We start from the raw sequence: 17,797 nt of genomic DNA, 5'->3' as shown, positions 1-17,797 counted from the left end.
AATCTATACCATCCCCCAGCCCTAGATCGGATGTCTTACCATATATCTATACCATTGCCTACATTTGAATTGGTCCTATTTCTAAGTAGTATGTACTTTACCGTGAGACAATTGCAAAATGTATATTTCCTTTCTAAATCATGTGTGGCTCTAGCTATGACTACAGTGTCTAAGTGTGTGACCTACATGACTCTGCGTGCGGTCCTCTCTGTGTCCTCCCTGGTCTCCACATCTGCAGTGGTCAGCAGGACGACGTGGTGTCGGTAGTGACACAGAGCCTTCAGACCAATGAACTGCTGAATACGCAGAGCACACAACTCCATGGTGACGGGAGGACAGGCCTGCACGCGCGCACACACACACACACACAATTTTTTATTATCTGGTGGTTATTAAGTTGGTGAAATTGTAATTACATTGTTATTAACTCACAATTACACTTTTGTATCTTTGGGATTTATTAAAATAATCATATTGCTGCTACATGTCAAGTAGATATTCATTGAAAACTGTTTCTTGCCGATATTATGGCCTTACTCTGGGAACCTGACGGGAGGAATATGGGCCCTAGGGGCGGTAAGTAGCCACTCACAATGAAGATTCCACTTTAAATAAAAATTGGGCTTCCCAGCATGTGCAGACCAATCACATTTAGGCTCTAAATTACCATTCCTGAGAGACACTGCAGCCCTGCCTTACACGATGCTAGTCAGATTCCACTGTGTCACTGTTGGACAATGCACGCATGCACACACTGCACAAAACAACGACACGCTTGTCACCAGATGCAACTGTGTAAGTGGTGGTTGCCACTATGAGCCCTTTCCAGCTCCACCATCTTTGTGAACGTAACGCAGTGATCTGAGCCAAGCAGACAGCTACCTGTATTTCTGGAGAAGCTGTGATCCAATCTAATAATGACTTCCTGTCTTATTGTGTAGCAGGGCCAAATCAGAGCACAACCAACCGAGGCACAACCAATCACACACGAGGGGAAGCCTCTGGTCAAAGCATCCTTAAGACCAATAATGAAGATGTCCAAGGCATGGGGGTAGATATGGTGAATATTCCACCAAGCCTGACGGATAACTAAAAGCTTTTCCGGTCCTCAGATCTATAAAGAGCTCCCTAGGGGTCCGGCCGTGGGTCGATCTGTCTTCCATTAGCTAAGGAAAATAGGGTGATCCTCACCTTCATGGTGGTATCAATGTAAGGGTCCTCAGATCTATAAAGAGCTCCCTAGGGGTCCGGCCGTGGGTCGATCTGTCTTCCATTAGCTAAGGAAAATAGGGTGATCCTCACCTTCATGGTGGTATCGATGTAAGGGTCCTCAGCTCTGGCTGCCACTGCTGCACACCTCACTGAGAAGCACTGGAGAGCATTCCTGAGAAACACAGGTATAAATTAGGGCCCTGGGTTTTGTGAGATTATGTGACAAACCTTTTTTTAATTAAAATGTTCTTATGTCACATGGTCCAACAACCATCCCCCAGACAATTGCTTTCATTTTTGGTATTCAGGATAAAATCTTGCCATTTCTTTTTTTATTTTACTAGGCAAGTCAGTTAAGAACAAATTCTTATTTTCAATGATTGCCTAGGAACAGTGCGTTAATAACTGCCTGTTCAGGGGCAGAACGACTTGTCAGCTCGGGGATTTGAACTTGCAACCTTTCGGTTACTAGTCCAACGCTCTAACCACTAGGCTACCCTGCCGCTATGTCACATGATTGCGCCAACACTGTAGGGTCGTGTCCAGATGTATCCAGATGTTTCTGTACCATATCAGGGTATTACCAACCCTCCAAAAAGTATAGATTTATTACTGTATTGAAAATCACACCGTCAGTTAAAAAAAATAATACTGTTTATACCATATACCGGGGTATCACCGAAGTCAGAGACTAGTCTCATGGACTTCCTTTACCGTCGAGAGGCCCAGCCCAGTACTTACTTTGTGATGATGTGGAGGAAGAGGTCAGAGAGGACGGCCTGCTGGGCCTTCTCTGGATACTGATAGGCTGAGACCATCTGAACCCCGCCCCTCACGCTGTACAAATAGCCCGTCTTGGGCAGCGAGAAGAAACAGAACAAACACGTCGGCTCCACCCCTCTACCCCCCTCCACACATACTTCCTGGTTGCCTGGTTGTCAGGGAGAGGAGAGCAATGGAAGAGAAAGGGATGAGATGTGAAGCAGATGGGAATGTAGAAAATATAGGTGCTCCTACTTTAAGTGTCCCTCATACATATGTATTTACACTACATGTTAATTCCATAGGTAGGGAAAGAGCCAAGTACTTAGAGAGTTGGAACATTGAGGTTTCTACATTATGGTGCATTTAACAGGACACTACAACATTCTATGGCTACATTGTCTCGCGTCAGATGGCGTCACTCCTCCGCGACACTCATCCCAAAACCGATCGTTCTTGTAGGACGTGAAACTTCAAATTTGAATAATGAGCATCCGCTATTCAAAAAATTAAAACATAGTCCCTAATTTTGTATATCACTGTGCTCTCATAGGACTCCATGAAATAGGCAGAATAACTAGCTAGCTAAATTACTACACACATTATGAGTGATTTCATAGTTTGCCATTGTGAAAAAAATGTGGGGAAAAAACGGTGGTCTCCTGTCCAAATTCTGTGCCAGGATGTTGGTCGCCAGTGTAGTGACTTGATCAGCTGTGTAAATGTTGTAGCTAGCTTACTGACACAGTTAGCTAGCGCTTCCTTCACTAACTAGCTAACATAAAAAGCTTGCTTAGCCTGTTTAAATTACCCTGAAGTTGTAGACATGTAGCCCCACAATTAAGTAGTAACTTAACAGAAAATTGGTCCATAGATCAGCATGTTTCTCCGCAATTGTATCGTTGAGGTCAGCTGAGCATAGCAGCTAACTCAGGAGGCTGGTGGAATGACTCGAACAAGTGCTTCATGAAAACTCATAACAATGTGAGCATAATTAGCACTACTAGCTAACTACAGTAGCTTGCTAGCCAGCTTTTGTTGTAAGTTTTAACATTGTGTGTGCAGCACTAGGTAGGTAGATGATTTCAGCTAACGTTAGCAAGCTATTGTTAATGTTGGACAAATTTATGCTAGCTTTCGTGCCCATTGTCAAACTTTAGAGATACTGTTCATTGAAGCAAAATAATCCTCACCAACATAACGTGATTTACATACAGTGCATTTGGAAAATATTCAGTACCCTTGACTTTTTCCACTTTGTTACGTTAGAACCTTATCCTAAAATCGATAAAAAAAAAATTAAAAAATCCTCAATATAAGCACAATATCCCATAATGGCAAAGCCATTATTGATGAAACCAATATTGAACCGGTGGCCTGAATGCCAAGCGTCACGTCTGGAGGAAAACTTGCACCATCCCTACGGTGAAGCATGGCGGTGACAGAATCATGCTATGTTTTTCAGTGGCAGGGACTAGATGACCAGTCAGGATCGAGGGTAAGATGAAAGGAGCAAAGTACAGAGAGATCCTTGTTGAAAACCTGCCCCAGAGCACTCGGGGCCTCAGACTGGAAAACGACCCTAAGCACACAGCCAAGACAACACAAGAGTGGCTTTGGGACAAGTCTGAATGTCCGAGTGGCCCAGCCAGAGCCCGTACTTGAACCCGATAAAAACATCTCTGGAGAGACCTGAAAACACCTGTGTAGCGACGCACCCCATCCAACCTGACAGAGTTTCAGAGAATCTGCAGAGAAGAATGGGGAGAAACTCCCCAAATACAGGTGTGCCAAGCTTGTAGCGTCATACCCAAGAAGACTCGAGGCTGTAATCGATGACAAAGGTGTTTCAACAAAGTACTGAGTAAAGAGTCTGAATACTTAAACATATGTAATTTTAGTTTTATTTGATACCTTTGGTGAAATTTAAAAAAAAAACATGTTTTTGCTTTGTCATTATTGTTTGTAGATTGAAGGGGGAAAGAAAGTAATGAATTTAAAATAAGGCTGTACCGTAAACAAAAATGTGGGGGAAAAAAAAAACTGTCTGAATACTTTCCGAATGCATTGTATTTATTGTTTTAGATTCATTCAGACAGTTTTGACGCAAAAATGGGGTTCAGCAATGTCAATGTCACCTAGGTAATACTGCTAAAAATGTTAGACAGCACAAACTACTTTTACACGATAGGATGACTGATCGGTGCAGGTGGAACAGGTGTGCTATCTGAAGTAAGACAATGTGTTAGCTCCCCATTAACATTACACGGGGAATATTTCAACAGCGCTATTTAAAACTGCATGTCTAGAATGAGAATAATTCAATTTTAAAAGTTGGCCCAACTCTATACGGTTCTTGGGAAGGCACAGTGTAATGAGGTTCTGACTCACTGGTGAACACTGGGTGAAACTGCAGGGAGTGCAGGTGGGTCTCCTCAACACTACAGTCCTGGAAGAAGTCTGGAGCAAAACGCCTGGACAGGGGAGACTCAATATGATGAGACCACACACAGAGAGACACACACACAGAGAGACAGAGACACACACACACAGAGACACACACACACAGAGACACACACACACACACACAGAGACACACACACACACACAGAGACACACACACACACAGAGACACACACACACACACACACACACAGAGACACACACACACACACACACACACACAGAGACACACACACACACACACACACAGAGACACACAGAGACACACCTGTATAAGATATAGGTGATGATGAGGTTGCCCCTGGCCTCACTCTCCATGCCTGTCCACTCCAGGGAGATCTTGACCCCACAGTCCTTAGCCCTGTCCCCCAGGAGCTCTTGGTGCTTGGGGAAAATGAAGAAGTCATCATGGTCACGGTGACCAGCCAGACCCTCTCTCCTCCCCTCTGGCGAATACAACACAGTGTAAACACAACCTAGTCAGACACAGAACATGCAAATCACACCATGTCCTGTGAAGTAATAGTATGTGGTATCTGAAGCATCGGTTTTCATGTGTAGAGTGTTACCCGTCTCGTTGTCGTGTTCTGCTCCAGTGATCATATCTTGGGGGACCAGACTGTGGTCCTGGGGCTTCTTGTCAGCTGACTTCTGGGTAAAAGCAGCACCAGGAAGTCTCTCCAGTTTGACCACCAGCACCTCCAGCTCTGTCTGCAGGGCAATGTACCCTGCACAGATCGCCACCTGCAGGCAGGGAGGGCATACATATTCTATGAAAAGGTTGCATGACAGAATAACCTTCTCTAAGTTAGGAGTGGCAGGTAGCCTAGCGGTTAGAGAGGTGAGCCAGCAACCGGAGGGCTGCAAGAAAAACTCAGGAAGTGAGCTGGCAACAGGAGGGTATCAAATCCTAGATGCCATTACCTTTGTGCACGAACCCCCCCCACCTGTATTTGGTATTTTATTAGGATCCCCATTAGCGGTTGTGAAAACCGTAGCTACTCTTCCTGGGGTCCAACACAGAACATGAAACATGACATAATACAGAACATTAATAGACAAAAACTACATACATTTAAAGAGGGCACACATAGCCAACATACACAAACGATCTAGGCTCTACATAAAACTTTAAGCTTTCTTGAATTTGATCTGGATTTGGGGACTGTGAAAAGACCCCTGGTGGCATGTCTGGTGGGGTAAGTGTGTGTGTGTCAGAGTAAGTTAAATTCCAAATGGTTTGCATAGTCAACACATTAATGTTTCTTATAAAAAGAAGAAGTGATGCAGTCAGTCTCTCCTCATCTATCAACCAAGAGAGACTGGCATTCATAGTATTTATATCAGCCCTCTGATGACAATGAAGAGCAAGACGAGCTGCTCTGTTCTGGACCAGCTGCAGCTTAGCTAGGTCTTTTTTTTTGCAGCACTTGATTATTGTCCAGACATGTGGTCAACATAAGATCAAATTAGAGACTGCAGGACTTATTTTTTGACACCACACACCACAAAGTAAGAACATCTATTACGGACAGACCTCTCCCCATCTTTACAACCATTAAATCTTAACTCAGCAAAAAAAGAAAACGTCCCCTTTTTCAGGACCTTGTCTTTCAAAGAGAATTCGTAAAAATCCAAATAACTTCACAGATCTTCAATGTAAAGGGTTTAAACACGGTTTCCCATGCTTGTTCAATGAACCATAAACAATGAATGAACATGCACCTGTGGAACGGTCGTTAAGACATTAACAGCTTACAGACGGTAGGCAATTAAGGTCACAGTTATGAAAACTCAGGACACTAAAGAGGCCTTTCTACTTACTCTGAAAAACACCAAAAGAAAGATGTCCAGGGTCCCTGCTCATCTGCGTGAACGTGCCTTAGGCATGCTGCAAGGAGGCATGATGAGTGCAGATGTGGCCAGGGTCCCTTGCTCATCTGCGTGAACGCGCCTTAGGCATGCTGCAAGGAGGCATGAGGACTGCAGATGTGGCCAGGGTCCCTGCTCATCTGCGTGAACGTGCCTTAGGGATGCTGTAAGGAGGCATGAGGACTGCAGATGTGGCCAGGGTCCCTGCTCATCTGCGTGAACGTGCCTTAGGCATGCTGTAAGGAGGCATGAGGACTGCAGATGTGGCCAGGGTCCCTGCTCATCTGCGTGAACGTGCCTTAGGCATGCTGCAAGGAGGCATGATGACTGCACATGTGGCCAGGGCAATACATTGCAATGTCCATACTGTGAGATGCCTAAGACAGCGCTACAGGGAGACATGACGGACAGCTGATCGTCCTCGCAGTGGCAGAACAAATGTAACAACACCTGCACAGGATCGGTACATCTGAACATCACACCTGCGGGACAGGTACAGGATGGCAACAACTGCCTGTCTGATCGCCGGATCAGGCAGGACTGGCAAAAAGTTATCTTCACTAACGAATCGCAGTTGTCTCACCAGGGGCGATGGACGGATCCATGTTTATCATCGAATGGAATGAGCGTTACACCGAGGCCTGTACTCTGGAGCGGGATCGATTTGTAGGTGGAGGGTCCGTCATAGTCTGGGGCAGTGAGCCTGCATCATCAAACTGAGCTTGTTGTCATTGCAGGCAATCTCAACGTTGTGCGTTACAGAGAAGACATCCTTCTCCCTCATGTGGTACTCTTCCTGCAGGCTCATCCTGACATGACCCTCCAGCATGACAATGCCACCAGCCATACTGCTCATGAGCGCATCTGGGACCTGTTGGATCGGAGGGTGAGGGATAGGGCCATTCCCCCCAGGAATGTCCAGGAACTTGCAGGTGCCTTGGCGGAAGAGTGGGGTAACATCTCTCACAGCAAGAACTGAGCAAATATGGTGCAGTCCATGAGGAGGAGATGCACTGCAGTACTTAATGCAGCTGGTGACCACACCAGATACTGACTGTTACTTTTGATTTTGACCCCCCCTTTGTTCAGGGACACATTATTCCATTTCTGTTAGTTACATGTCTGTGGAACTTGTTCAGTTTATGTCTCAGTTGTTGAATCTTGTTTTGTTCATTGAAATATTTACACATGTTAATAAGTTTGCTGAAAATAAATGCAGTTGACAGTGAGAGGACGTTTCTTTTGTGCTGAGTTTATATGGTTTGACTATGACAGTTTACAATCTAAGGGAACACCAAGTAATTTAGTCTCCTCAACTTGTTCAACAGGCACACCATTCATTACCAGATTCAGCTGAGGTCTAGAACTTAGGGAATGATTTGTACCAAATACGATGCTCTTAGTTTTAGAGATGTTCAGGACCAGTTTATTACTGGCCACCCATTCCAAAACTGACTGCAACTCCTTGTTAAGGGTTTCAGTGACTTCATGAGTTGCTGACAAGTACGGTGCACCCGTAAAGTATTTAGACCCCTTGACTTATTCCACATTTGTTACGTTACAGCCTTATTCTAAAATGGATTAAACAGTTTCTCCCCCCCCTCATCAATCTACACACCCCATAACCCATAATGACAAATCAAAAACCGTTTAGAGATTTTTGCAAATGTATTAAAAATAAAAAACTGAAATATCATATAAGTATTCAGACCCTTTACTCAGTACTTTGTTGAAGCACCTTTGGCAGCGATTACAGCCTCGAGTCTTCTTGGGTATGACGATACAAGCTTGGCACACCTGTATTTGGGGAGTTTCTCCCATTCCGCTCTGCAGATCCTCTCAAGCCCTATCAGGTTGGATAGGGAGCGTCGATGCACAGCTATTTTCAGGTTTCTCCAGAGTCGTTCGATCAGGTTCAAGTCCGGGCTCTGGCTGGGCCACTCAAGGACATTCAGAGACTTGTCCCGAAGTGTGTTCTTGGGGTCCTTCAATGCTGCAGACATTTTTTGGTACCCTTCCCCAGATCTGTGCCTCGACACAATCCTGTCTCAGAGCTCTACGGACAATTCCTTGAACCTCATATGGTTTGGTTTCTGCTCTGACATGCACTGTCAACTGTGGGACCTTATATAGACAGGTTTGAGCCTTTCCAAATCATGTCCAATCAATTGAATTGACCACAGGTGGACACCAATCAATATGTCAAGGATGATCAATGGAAACAGGATGCACCCGAGCTTCAATTTCACATAGCAAAGGGTCTGAATACCTATGTAAATAAGGTACCTGTTTTTTAATATTTAATACTTTAAAAAAAAATTTAAGTTCTCGCTTTTTTATTATCAGGTATTGTGTGTATATTGATGAGGCAAAAAATGTATTTAATCAATTTCAGAATATGGCTGTTAACCTAACAAAATGTTGAAAAAGTCAAGGGGTCTGAATACTTTCTGAATGCACTGTATGTATTTCAGTGTCCACGCAGGGAATAAAAAAAAAGTTTTACTTTCAATATCTGGGTGGTAAAAAGAGACTACGGAAATCCCAATCCCTAACTTACATCCATCCCTACCTGTTGGGGCGACAGTCCCGGGAGGTGGATGATGAGACAGCGCTCAAAGTCCAGGATGGAGAGCTTGTCGTTGAGGGCCTGTCTCTTTAGACTGAACAGCACCAGGCTCTTAGGACACCCCACCAGCAGGTCTCCGGTCACCCCACAGCACGCCACACACAGCGGACGCTCAAACAGTGGAATCTCAATGATCTCCATCTGCTCCTTGGGAGCCCCGCGCATGGACGAGCCGCGCAGGAAATGACCGAGCAGACGCACGCCAACGCGGGTCTTCTCAGCCGCTTGGTAGCGCCAGTTGGTGTAGGCGCGTAGGTAGGGGGCGTTGTTCTTCTCCTCGATGGTCACCAGGTAGTCCCCTGTGGAGGGAGGGGCGGACAAGGGGAGGAGGGTCAGAAACCATTTTATTTGTCACATACTTCCTAAACAAACAACAGGTGTAGACCAACAGTGAAATGCTTACTTATGAGGACAATGAGGAGAATGTCATGAGTTATAGGTAGTTTTCCAAGCCAATACTAACTTCCTTCATACTGGACACAGAGACATAAAAATGGTATCCACTAGATCATCTGACTCTGGGGGATGTAGACAAAGAGCCTCGTTGTTCATTTGACTATTGGGGATGTAGATAAAGAGCCTCGTTGCTAAAATCACGACATATCCCTTTGACACTAGAGGTCCAAATTAGCCTCGTATTGTTTTGTTGATTGCATTTCAACTAACTCCATTATACAGTTGAAGTCAGAAGTTTACATACACCTTAGCCAAACACATTTAAACACAGTTTTTCACAATTCCTGACATTTAATCCAAGAGTAGATTATTTCCCTGTCTTAGGTCATTTAGGATCACCACTTTATTTTAAGAATGTGACATGTCAGAATAATAGTAGAGAGAATGATTTATTTCAGCTTTTAATCTCTTTCATCACCTTCCCAGTGGGTCAGAAGTTTACATACACTCAATTAGTATTTGGTAGCACAGCCTTTAAAATTGTTTAACTTGGGTCAAACGTTTCAGGTAGTCTTCCACAAGCTTCCCAAGAGACTAAGTTGGGTGAATTTTGGCGGAATGGCTTTTTTATGGCGGTTTGGAGCAGTGGCTTCTTCCTTGCTGAGCAGCCTTTCAGGTTATGTTGATACAGGACTTGTTTTACTGTGGATATAGATACCTTTGTACCCGTTTCCTCCAGCATCTTCACAAGAACCTTTGCTGTTGTTCTGGGATTGATTTGCACTTTTCGCACCAAAGTACATTTATCTCTAGAAGACAGAACGCATCTCCTTCCTGAGCGGTATGACGGCTGTGTGGTCCCATGGTGTTTATACTTGCATACTATTGTTTGTACAGATGAACGTGGTACCTTCAGGCGTTTGGAAATTGCTCCCAAGGATGAACCAGACTTGTGGATGTCTACAATTTCTTTTCTGAGGTCTTGGCTGATTTCTTTTGATTTTCCCATGATGTCAAGCAAAGAGGCACCGAGTTTGAAGGTAGGCCTTGAAATACATCCACATGTACACCTCCAATTGACTCAAATTATGTAAATTACCCTAACAGAAGCTTCTGGAGCCATCACGTAATTTTCTGGAATTTTCCAAGCTGTTTAAAGGCACAGTCAAATTAGTGTATGTAAACTTCTGACCCACTGGAATTGTGATAGACAGATTATTTCACTTATAATTCACTCTAAACAATTGTTGGAAAAATTACTTGTGTCATGCACAAAGTAGATGTCCTAACAGACTTGCCAAAACTATAGTTTGTTAACAAGACATTTCTGGAGTGGTTGAAAAACGAGTTTTAATGACTCCAACCTAAGTGTATGTAAACTTCCAACTTCAACTGCAGCTACAGTGGGGAGAACAAGTATTTTATACACTGCCGATTTTGCAGGTTTTCCTACTTAAAGCATGTAGAGGTCTGTAATTTTTATCATAGGTACACTTCAACTGTGAGAGACGGAATCTAAAACAAAAATCCAGAAAATCACATTGTATGATTTTTAAGTAATTAATTTGCATTTTATTCCATGACATAAGTATTTGATACATCAGAAAAGCAGAACTTAATATTTGGTACAGAAACCTTTGTTTGCAATTACAGAGATCATACGTTTCCTGTAGTTCTTGACCAGGTTTGCACACACTGCAGCAGGGATTTTGGCCCACTCCTCCATACAGACCTTCTCCAGATCCTTCAGGTTTTGGGGCTGTCGCTGGGCAATACAGACTTTCAGCTCCCTCCAAAGATTTTCTATTTGGTTCAGGTCTGAAGACTGGCTAGGCCACTCCAGGACCTTGAGATGCTTCTTACAGAGCCACTCCTTAGTTGCCCTGGCTGTGTGTTTTGGGTCGTTGTCATGCTGGAAGACCAAGCCACAACCCATCTTCAATGCTCTTACTGAGGGAAGGAGGTTGTTGGCCAAGATCTCGCGATACATGGCCCCATCCATCCTCCCCTCAATACGGTGCAGTCTTCCTGTCCCGTTTGCAGAAAAGCATCCCCAAAGAATGATGTTTCCACCTCCGTGCTTCATGGTTGGGATGGTGTTCATGGGGTTGTACTCCCACCAGGGAGTACTCCTCCTTCCTCCTTGTACTCCTTCTTTCTCCAAACACGGAGAGTGGAGTTTAGACCAAAAAGCTCTATTTTTGTCTCATCAGACCACATGACCTTCTCCCATTCCTCCTCTGGATCATCCAGATGGTCATTGGCAAACTTCAGACGGGCCTGGACATGCGCTGGCTTGAGCAGGGGGACCTTGCGTGCGCTGCAGGATTTTAATCCATGGCGGCGTAGTGTGTTACTAATGCTTTTCGTTGAGACTGTCGTGTAGATCTGGGCTGATCCCTCACCTTCCTCATGATCATTGATGCCCCACGAGGTGAGGTCTTGCATGGAGCCCCAGACCGAGGGTGATTGACTGTCATCTTGAACTTCGTCCATTTTATAATAATTGCGCCAACAGTTGTTGCCTTCTCACCAAGCTGCTTGCCTATTGTCCTGTAGCCCATCCCAGCCTTGTGCAAGTCTCCAATTTTATCCCTGATGTCCTTACACAGCTCCCTGGTCTTGGCCATTGTGGGGAGGTTGGAGTCTGTTTGATTGAGTGTGTGGACAGGTGTCTTTTATACAGGTAACGAGTTCAAACAGGTGCAGTTACAACTGGTCAAGCATTTCGCTACACTCGCATTAACATCTGCTAACCATGTGTATGTGACAAATAAAATTTGATTTGGTAATGAGTGGAGAACAGGAGGACTTCTTAAAGAAAAACTAACAGGTTTGTGAGAGCTGGAATTCTTACTGGTTGGTAGGTGATCAAATACTTATGTCATGCAATAAAAAGCTAATTAATTACTTAAAAATCATACAATGTGATTTTCTGGATTTTTGTTTTAGATTCCGTCTCTCACAGTTGAAGTGTACCTATGATAAAAAATTACAGACCTCTACATGCTTTGTAAGTGGGAAAACCTGTAAAATCGGCAGTGTATCAAGTACTTGTTCTCCCCACTGTATGTAGACCAAATAAAAATGTTTCCAGATATTTCCAACCCCCCCCCCTCCCCCCATTTTTATTTTTACTGTATTGAAAATCATACTGTTTTGTATTTCAAAAACCCCAGTATACGTTATATTGCCCAAGCCTAGTAGCTAAGTTGCGTTGTTCATGTAGGAAATGCTAGTTAGCTACAAAGCTACAGTGTATTGGTTACAGCAGACCTGTATGCTAGCCAACCAGTCTGCTAACTAATTGCAATGTTGGATAGATAGCTAATCTGTTCCATTTATGGAAAGTATTTCAATTTATCCAATCTTATATTCTAATGTTAGCTCATCTGTAGCCCCCAACTACCTAGCTAAGTTCCAGCTCTTGTTTCGTTATTTTTCAGGCATCTTGTTTGAACACCGAATGACCACATGCTGCCTGCGGTAGCTAGCTAGATATCCCGGCCTCAGCCATTGCATATCTTGCCAGTACACATGAATGAATGCAGATGAGTCAGTCATGTATCGTTAGCAAGGAGGGACCCTCGTTTTCAATGAATAAATTGGCTTGGTAGCTACATCAGCACACATACAGTGCCTTGCGAAAGTATTCGGCCCCCTTGAACTTTGCGACCTTTTGCCACATTTCAGGCTTCAAACAAAGATATAAAACTGTATTTTTTTGTGAAGAATCAACAACAAGTGGGACACAATCATGAAGTGGAACGACATTTATTGGATATTTCAAACTTTTTTAACAAATCAAAAACTTAAAAATTGGGCGTGCTAAATTATTCAGCCCCTTTACTTTCAGTGCAGCAAACTCTCTCCAGAAGTTCAGTGAGGATCTCTGAATGATCCAATGTTGACCTAAATGACTAACGATGATAAATACAATCCACCTGTGTGTAATCAAGTCTCCGTATAAATGCACCTGCACTGTGATAGTCTCAGAGGTCCGTTAAAAGCGCAGAGAGCATCATGAAGAACAAGGAACACACCAGGCAGGTCCAAGATACTGTTGTGAAGAAATTTAAAGCCAGATTTGGATACAAAAAGATTTCCCAAGCTTTAAACATCCCAAGGAGCACTGTGCAAGCGATAATATTGAAATGGAAGGAGTATCAGACCACTGCAAATCTACCAAGACCTGGCCGTCCCTCTAAACTTTCAGCTCATACAAGGAGAAGACTGATCAGAGATGCAGCCAAGAGGCCCATGATCACTCTGGATGAACTGCAGAGATCTACAGCTGAGGTGGGAGACTCTGTCCATAGGACAACAATCAGTCGTATATTGCACAAATCTGGCCTTTATGGAAGAGTGGCAAGAAGAAAGCCATTTCTTAAAGATATCCATAAAAAGTGTTGTTTAAAGTTTGCCACAAGCCACCTGGGAGACACACCAAACATGTGGAAGAAGGTGCTCTGGTTAGATGAAACCAAAATGGAACTTTTTGGCAACAATGCAAAATGTTATGTTTGGCGTAAAAGCAACACAGCTGAACACACCATCCCCACTGTCAAACATGGTGGTGGCAGCATCATGATTTGGGCCTGCTTTTCTTCAGCAGGGACAGGGAAGATGGTTAAAATTGATGGGAATATGGATGGAGCCAAATACAGGACCATTCTGGAAGAAAACCTGATGGAGTCTGCAAAAGACCTGAGACTGGGACGGAGATTTGTCTTCCAACAAGACAATGATCCAAAACATAAAGCAAAATCTACAATGGAATGGTTCAAAAATAAACATATCCAGGTGTTAGAATGGCCAAGTCCAGACCTGAATCCAATCGAGAATCTGTGGAAAGAACTGAAAACTGCTGTTCACAAATGCTCTCCATCCAACCTCACTGAGCTCGAGCTGTTTTGCAAGGAGGAATGGGAAAAAATGTCAGTCTCTCGATGTGCAAAACTGATAGAGACATACCCCAAGCGACTTACAGCTGTAATCGCAGCAAAAGGTGGCGCTACAAAGTATTAACTTAATTGAATCATTTTGCACGCCCAATTTTTCAGTTTTTGATTTGTTAAAAAAGTTTGAAATATCCAATAAATGTCGTTCCACTTCATGATTGTGTCCCACTTGTTGTTGATTCTTCACAAAAAAATACAGTTTTATATCTTTATGTTTGAAGCCTGAAATGTGGCAAAAGGTCGCAAAGTTCAAGGGGGCCGAATACTTTCGCAAGGCACTGTATTTCCTTAACCGATGCAGACGATGGTTTCATAGCCTGCCATACGTGAGTTACTGAGCTGCGGCTACGAGGTTATCAGAAAGTGTACTAGCTAGCCTACTTGTCTGGAAAGCAGCATAACCTACATGTCAAAATATAATTTGAGCGTCGTTTTCCTCTGCTAGCCAACCGGCTACCACGTTTGGACTTGGAGTTAGCTGCTTGCTAGTAGAAAATGTTACACACAGAAAATGATTATATACTGTATGTTTTTTGACTTGAGGAGGATGAGAATGACAAACTATACAGTAGGATTGTAGTTATCATACATACTACAGAAGGCAGTATTGCAGTTCTTTTAAAATAAGTTGATCGTGAGTCCGGAGAACTCAAAATGGACAGTCAGTGTAGGAAGACACTTGGCTGTCACTAGTATATTCGTATGTAGGCCTCCATGTAAGTGTAACCTGTTTTTATAGGCTATGCATTATTATAATCATTTACTTTGTCACGTGCATTTTGAATCGAACAACAAGGACCGTCATTTAAACGTCCCCCCCAAAAAAGCTTGTTATGCAAAGGGGCTCAAAGTTAAAAGTGCACTATCCATTATGAGTCAACCATGTGCCTCTTAAAAGCAATGATAATAACAATAGCTTACACGACTGCTATTTGACAAATCCATAAGGCTCTTCAATAAACCATATGTAATGACCAGATTTATCTTTTTCCATAAAAGCACATGGATGTGTGTGAAACAGAAACATGGGGTTTTGTCATATGTAAAAAATGTTGTCCAACGTTAGTAGTAAACTAGTCAAGGATTTATTTAACTAACCAAGTCAGTTAAGAACAAATTCTTATTTACAATGGACGGCCTAGCCTGGCCAAACCCGGACGACGCTGAGCCAATTGTGCGCCGCCTAATGGGACGCCTAAGCACGGCCGGATGAGATACAGCTTGGATTCGAACCAGGGACTGTAGTGACGCCTCTTGCACTGAGATGCAGTGCCTTAGACGGGAGGATGCATATTTTTGCAATATTGGCACACAACAAACGTAAACTTTGAATTTGTAAGTTTCAAATATCCCTCTAGTGGCCAGGGTTGACCTAGACCTATTTTAAAGAACTGCCATTGGTTGGTGGATATATAGTCTAAGATCTTTGATAGGCTGATGAAGTACTTGTGACAGGATATAGTCAGTGCCACCTGTTGAGGCTAGCATAGGGCTAACGTGTGCCATGTAATCTGATGGGACCAGCTACAATTTAGTGTTCGGTCAGAGCTCGCTCTCACGTGAACGAGCGTCACGAGCTCAAGGCATTCTGGCAGACCGCTGATTCATTCCCCTCTCATTCGGCCCCACTTCACAGTAGAAGCATCAAACACGGTTCTAAAGACTGTTGACATCTAGTGGAAGCCGTAGGAAGTGCAACATGACCAATATCCCACTGTGTCTTCAATAGGGAATGAGTTGAAAAACAACCAACCTCAGATTTCCCACTTCCTGGTTGGATTTTTTCTCAGGTTTTTTCCTGCCATATGAGTTCTGTTATACTCACAGACATCATTCAAACAGTTTTAGAAACTTCTGTGATTTCTATCCAAATATACTAATAATATGCATATATTAGCAACTGGAACTGAGTAGTAGGCAGTTTACTCTGGGCACCTCTGGGCATCTTATTCATCCAAGCTACTCAATACTGCCCCCAGCCATAAGAAGTTAACAACTTCCTTCACAATAGCTCTCCTCTGCTCCGCTAAGCACATGAAGTATGAAAGCCCTGATGTCTGCAGAGGCTGCTTCGCAGTAAACACTGTACAGCCACTTCAGAAGTTAGATTGACCATGCAGAGCCTTTAAATATACCATGGCATTGTTGAATACTCATTTCTGATTGGCTTGAAGGGCGTTCTAGAGTGCATTATTTCCCTATAACGCGCAGTATATTTGCACGGTATAATTCAATGTCTATGATTCGTTCTTATATGTTCGAGCTGCTTTTGAAATCAAAAGTTGAATTGAAAACATTACTGGCATTGTTGAATTCAATTTTGATAATAGCAAGCTAAGACTAAAGGCGTCGGCATGCTTCAGTTCGGCTGGCAGCTAGCCACAGTCGGCTAGGCGAACCAAACGAGTGTGCTCGTATACTTCCTCAAAAGACCTTAGCTTGAAAAACAAGGGGAAAAAAGTGGCAATAGTACTGTTTGTCCATTTTGAGATGCCGTAGCCACTCAAAATAGTCCGAATTAATCTAACCGAAATCTGTCACTCATTTTGAAAAGGCGCATAAAAACTATTAGTAGTCTCGCATTGAAAGACAAAGACTTTACTTTCCAAAATCATGGGCATTAATATGGAGCTGGTCCCCCCCTTTGCTGCTGTAACAGTCTCCACTCTTCTGGGAAGGCTTTCCACTAGATGTTGGAACATTGCTGCAGGGACTTGTTTCCATTCAGCCACGAGCATTATGGAGATCGGGCACTGATGTTTGTCGATTAGGCCTGGCTCGCAGTCGGCGTTCCAATTCATCCCAAAGGTGTTCGATGGGGTTGAGGTCAGGGCTCTGAACAGGCCAGTGAAGTTCTTCCACACCGATCTCGACAAATCATTTCTGTATGGGTGTCGCTTTCTGCATGGGGTCATGCTGACGTTGCTTCCATAGGCATTGGAAGTCGGTAGTGAGTGTTGCAACCAAGGCTAGACGATTTTTACATTCTACATGGTTCAGCGGTCCCATTCTGTGAGGTTGTGTGGCCTACCACTGCGGCTGAACCGTTGTTGCTCATAGACATCTTCACTTCACTATAACAGCACATACAGTTGAACGGGCAGCTCTAGCAGGGCAGAAATTTTACAAACTGACTTGTTGGAAAGGTGGCATCCTATGACTGTGCCACGTTGAAAGTCACTAAGCTCTTCAGTAAGGTCATTCTACTGCCGGTCTATAGAGATTGCTCGATTTTCTGTGGCTGTATCCAGGCACTCAGGAGACGACACCAGCGAGGGTAAAAAAACCCCACAAAAAACACACCCTGTTTAAAAGAAAAATTGTATATTGACTTTCAATTGAAATAGCAGAATCCACTCATTTGAAGGGGTGTCCACCTACTTTTGGCCATGTAGTGTACTTCAGTGGATGTTGAAAACATTTTTAGCCATGGTATAAATGGGATAATCAACTCCTGGCTCTATCCGTTCTCTGGAAAATAATGCAACTCAAAGGAAGGTTA

At 43.5% G+C, this 17,797-nt stretch overlaps 1 protein-coding gene across 13 annotated transcripts in view; it reads right to left on the bottom strand.

Moving 5' to 3' along the window:
• hps3 (HPS3 biogenesis of lysosomal organelles complex 2 subunit 1) overlaps positions 1 to 17,797 on the bottom strand; it is a 35,999-nt gene that overhangs the window by 17,292 nt on the left and 910 nt on the right. For 5 of the 13 annotated variants that reach the window (XM_090236317.1, XM_090236316.1, XM_090236321.1 and 2 more), the window contains exons 2-8: positions 8,870 to 9,237; positions 5,007 to 5,181; positions 4,706 to 4,913; positions 4,366 to 4,448; positions 1,954 to 2,143; positions 1,303 to 1,384; positions 187 to 341 (exon numbers count right to left, since the gene is read on the bottom strand). In XM_090236317.1, coding sequence (XP_090092443.1) covers positions 187 to 341; positions 1,303 to 1,384; positions 1,954 to 2,143; positions 4,366 to 4,448; positions 4,706 to 4,913; positions 5,007 to 5,181; positions 8,870 to 9,237 — 1,261 coding nt within the window. The remainder of the gene's footprint in view (positions 1 to 186; positions 342 to 1,302; positions 1,385 to 1,953; positions 2,144 to 4,365; positions 4,449 to 4,705; positions 4,914 to 5,006; positions 5,182 to 8,869; positions 9,238 to 17,797) is intronic. The other 8 variants (XM_090236320.1, XM_090236326.1, XM_090236325.1 and 5 more) reach the window with 3 other exon arrangements.

Source organism: Oncorhynchus mykiss, chromosome 5 (assembly GCF_057628025.1).
Source record: "Oncorhynchus mykiss isolate SJ-2025 chromosome 5, ASM5762802v1, whole genome shotgun sequence".
In the NCBI taxonomy this organism is placed as follows: domain Eukaryota; kingdom Metazoa; phylum Chordata; class Actinopteri; order Salmoniformes; family Salmonidae; genus Oncorhynchus; species Oncorhynchus mykiss.
Note: the sequence above shows the minus strand (reverse complement) of the source record. Positions and strands in the feature narration are given on the sequence as shown.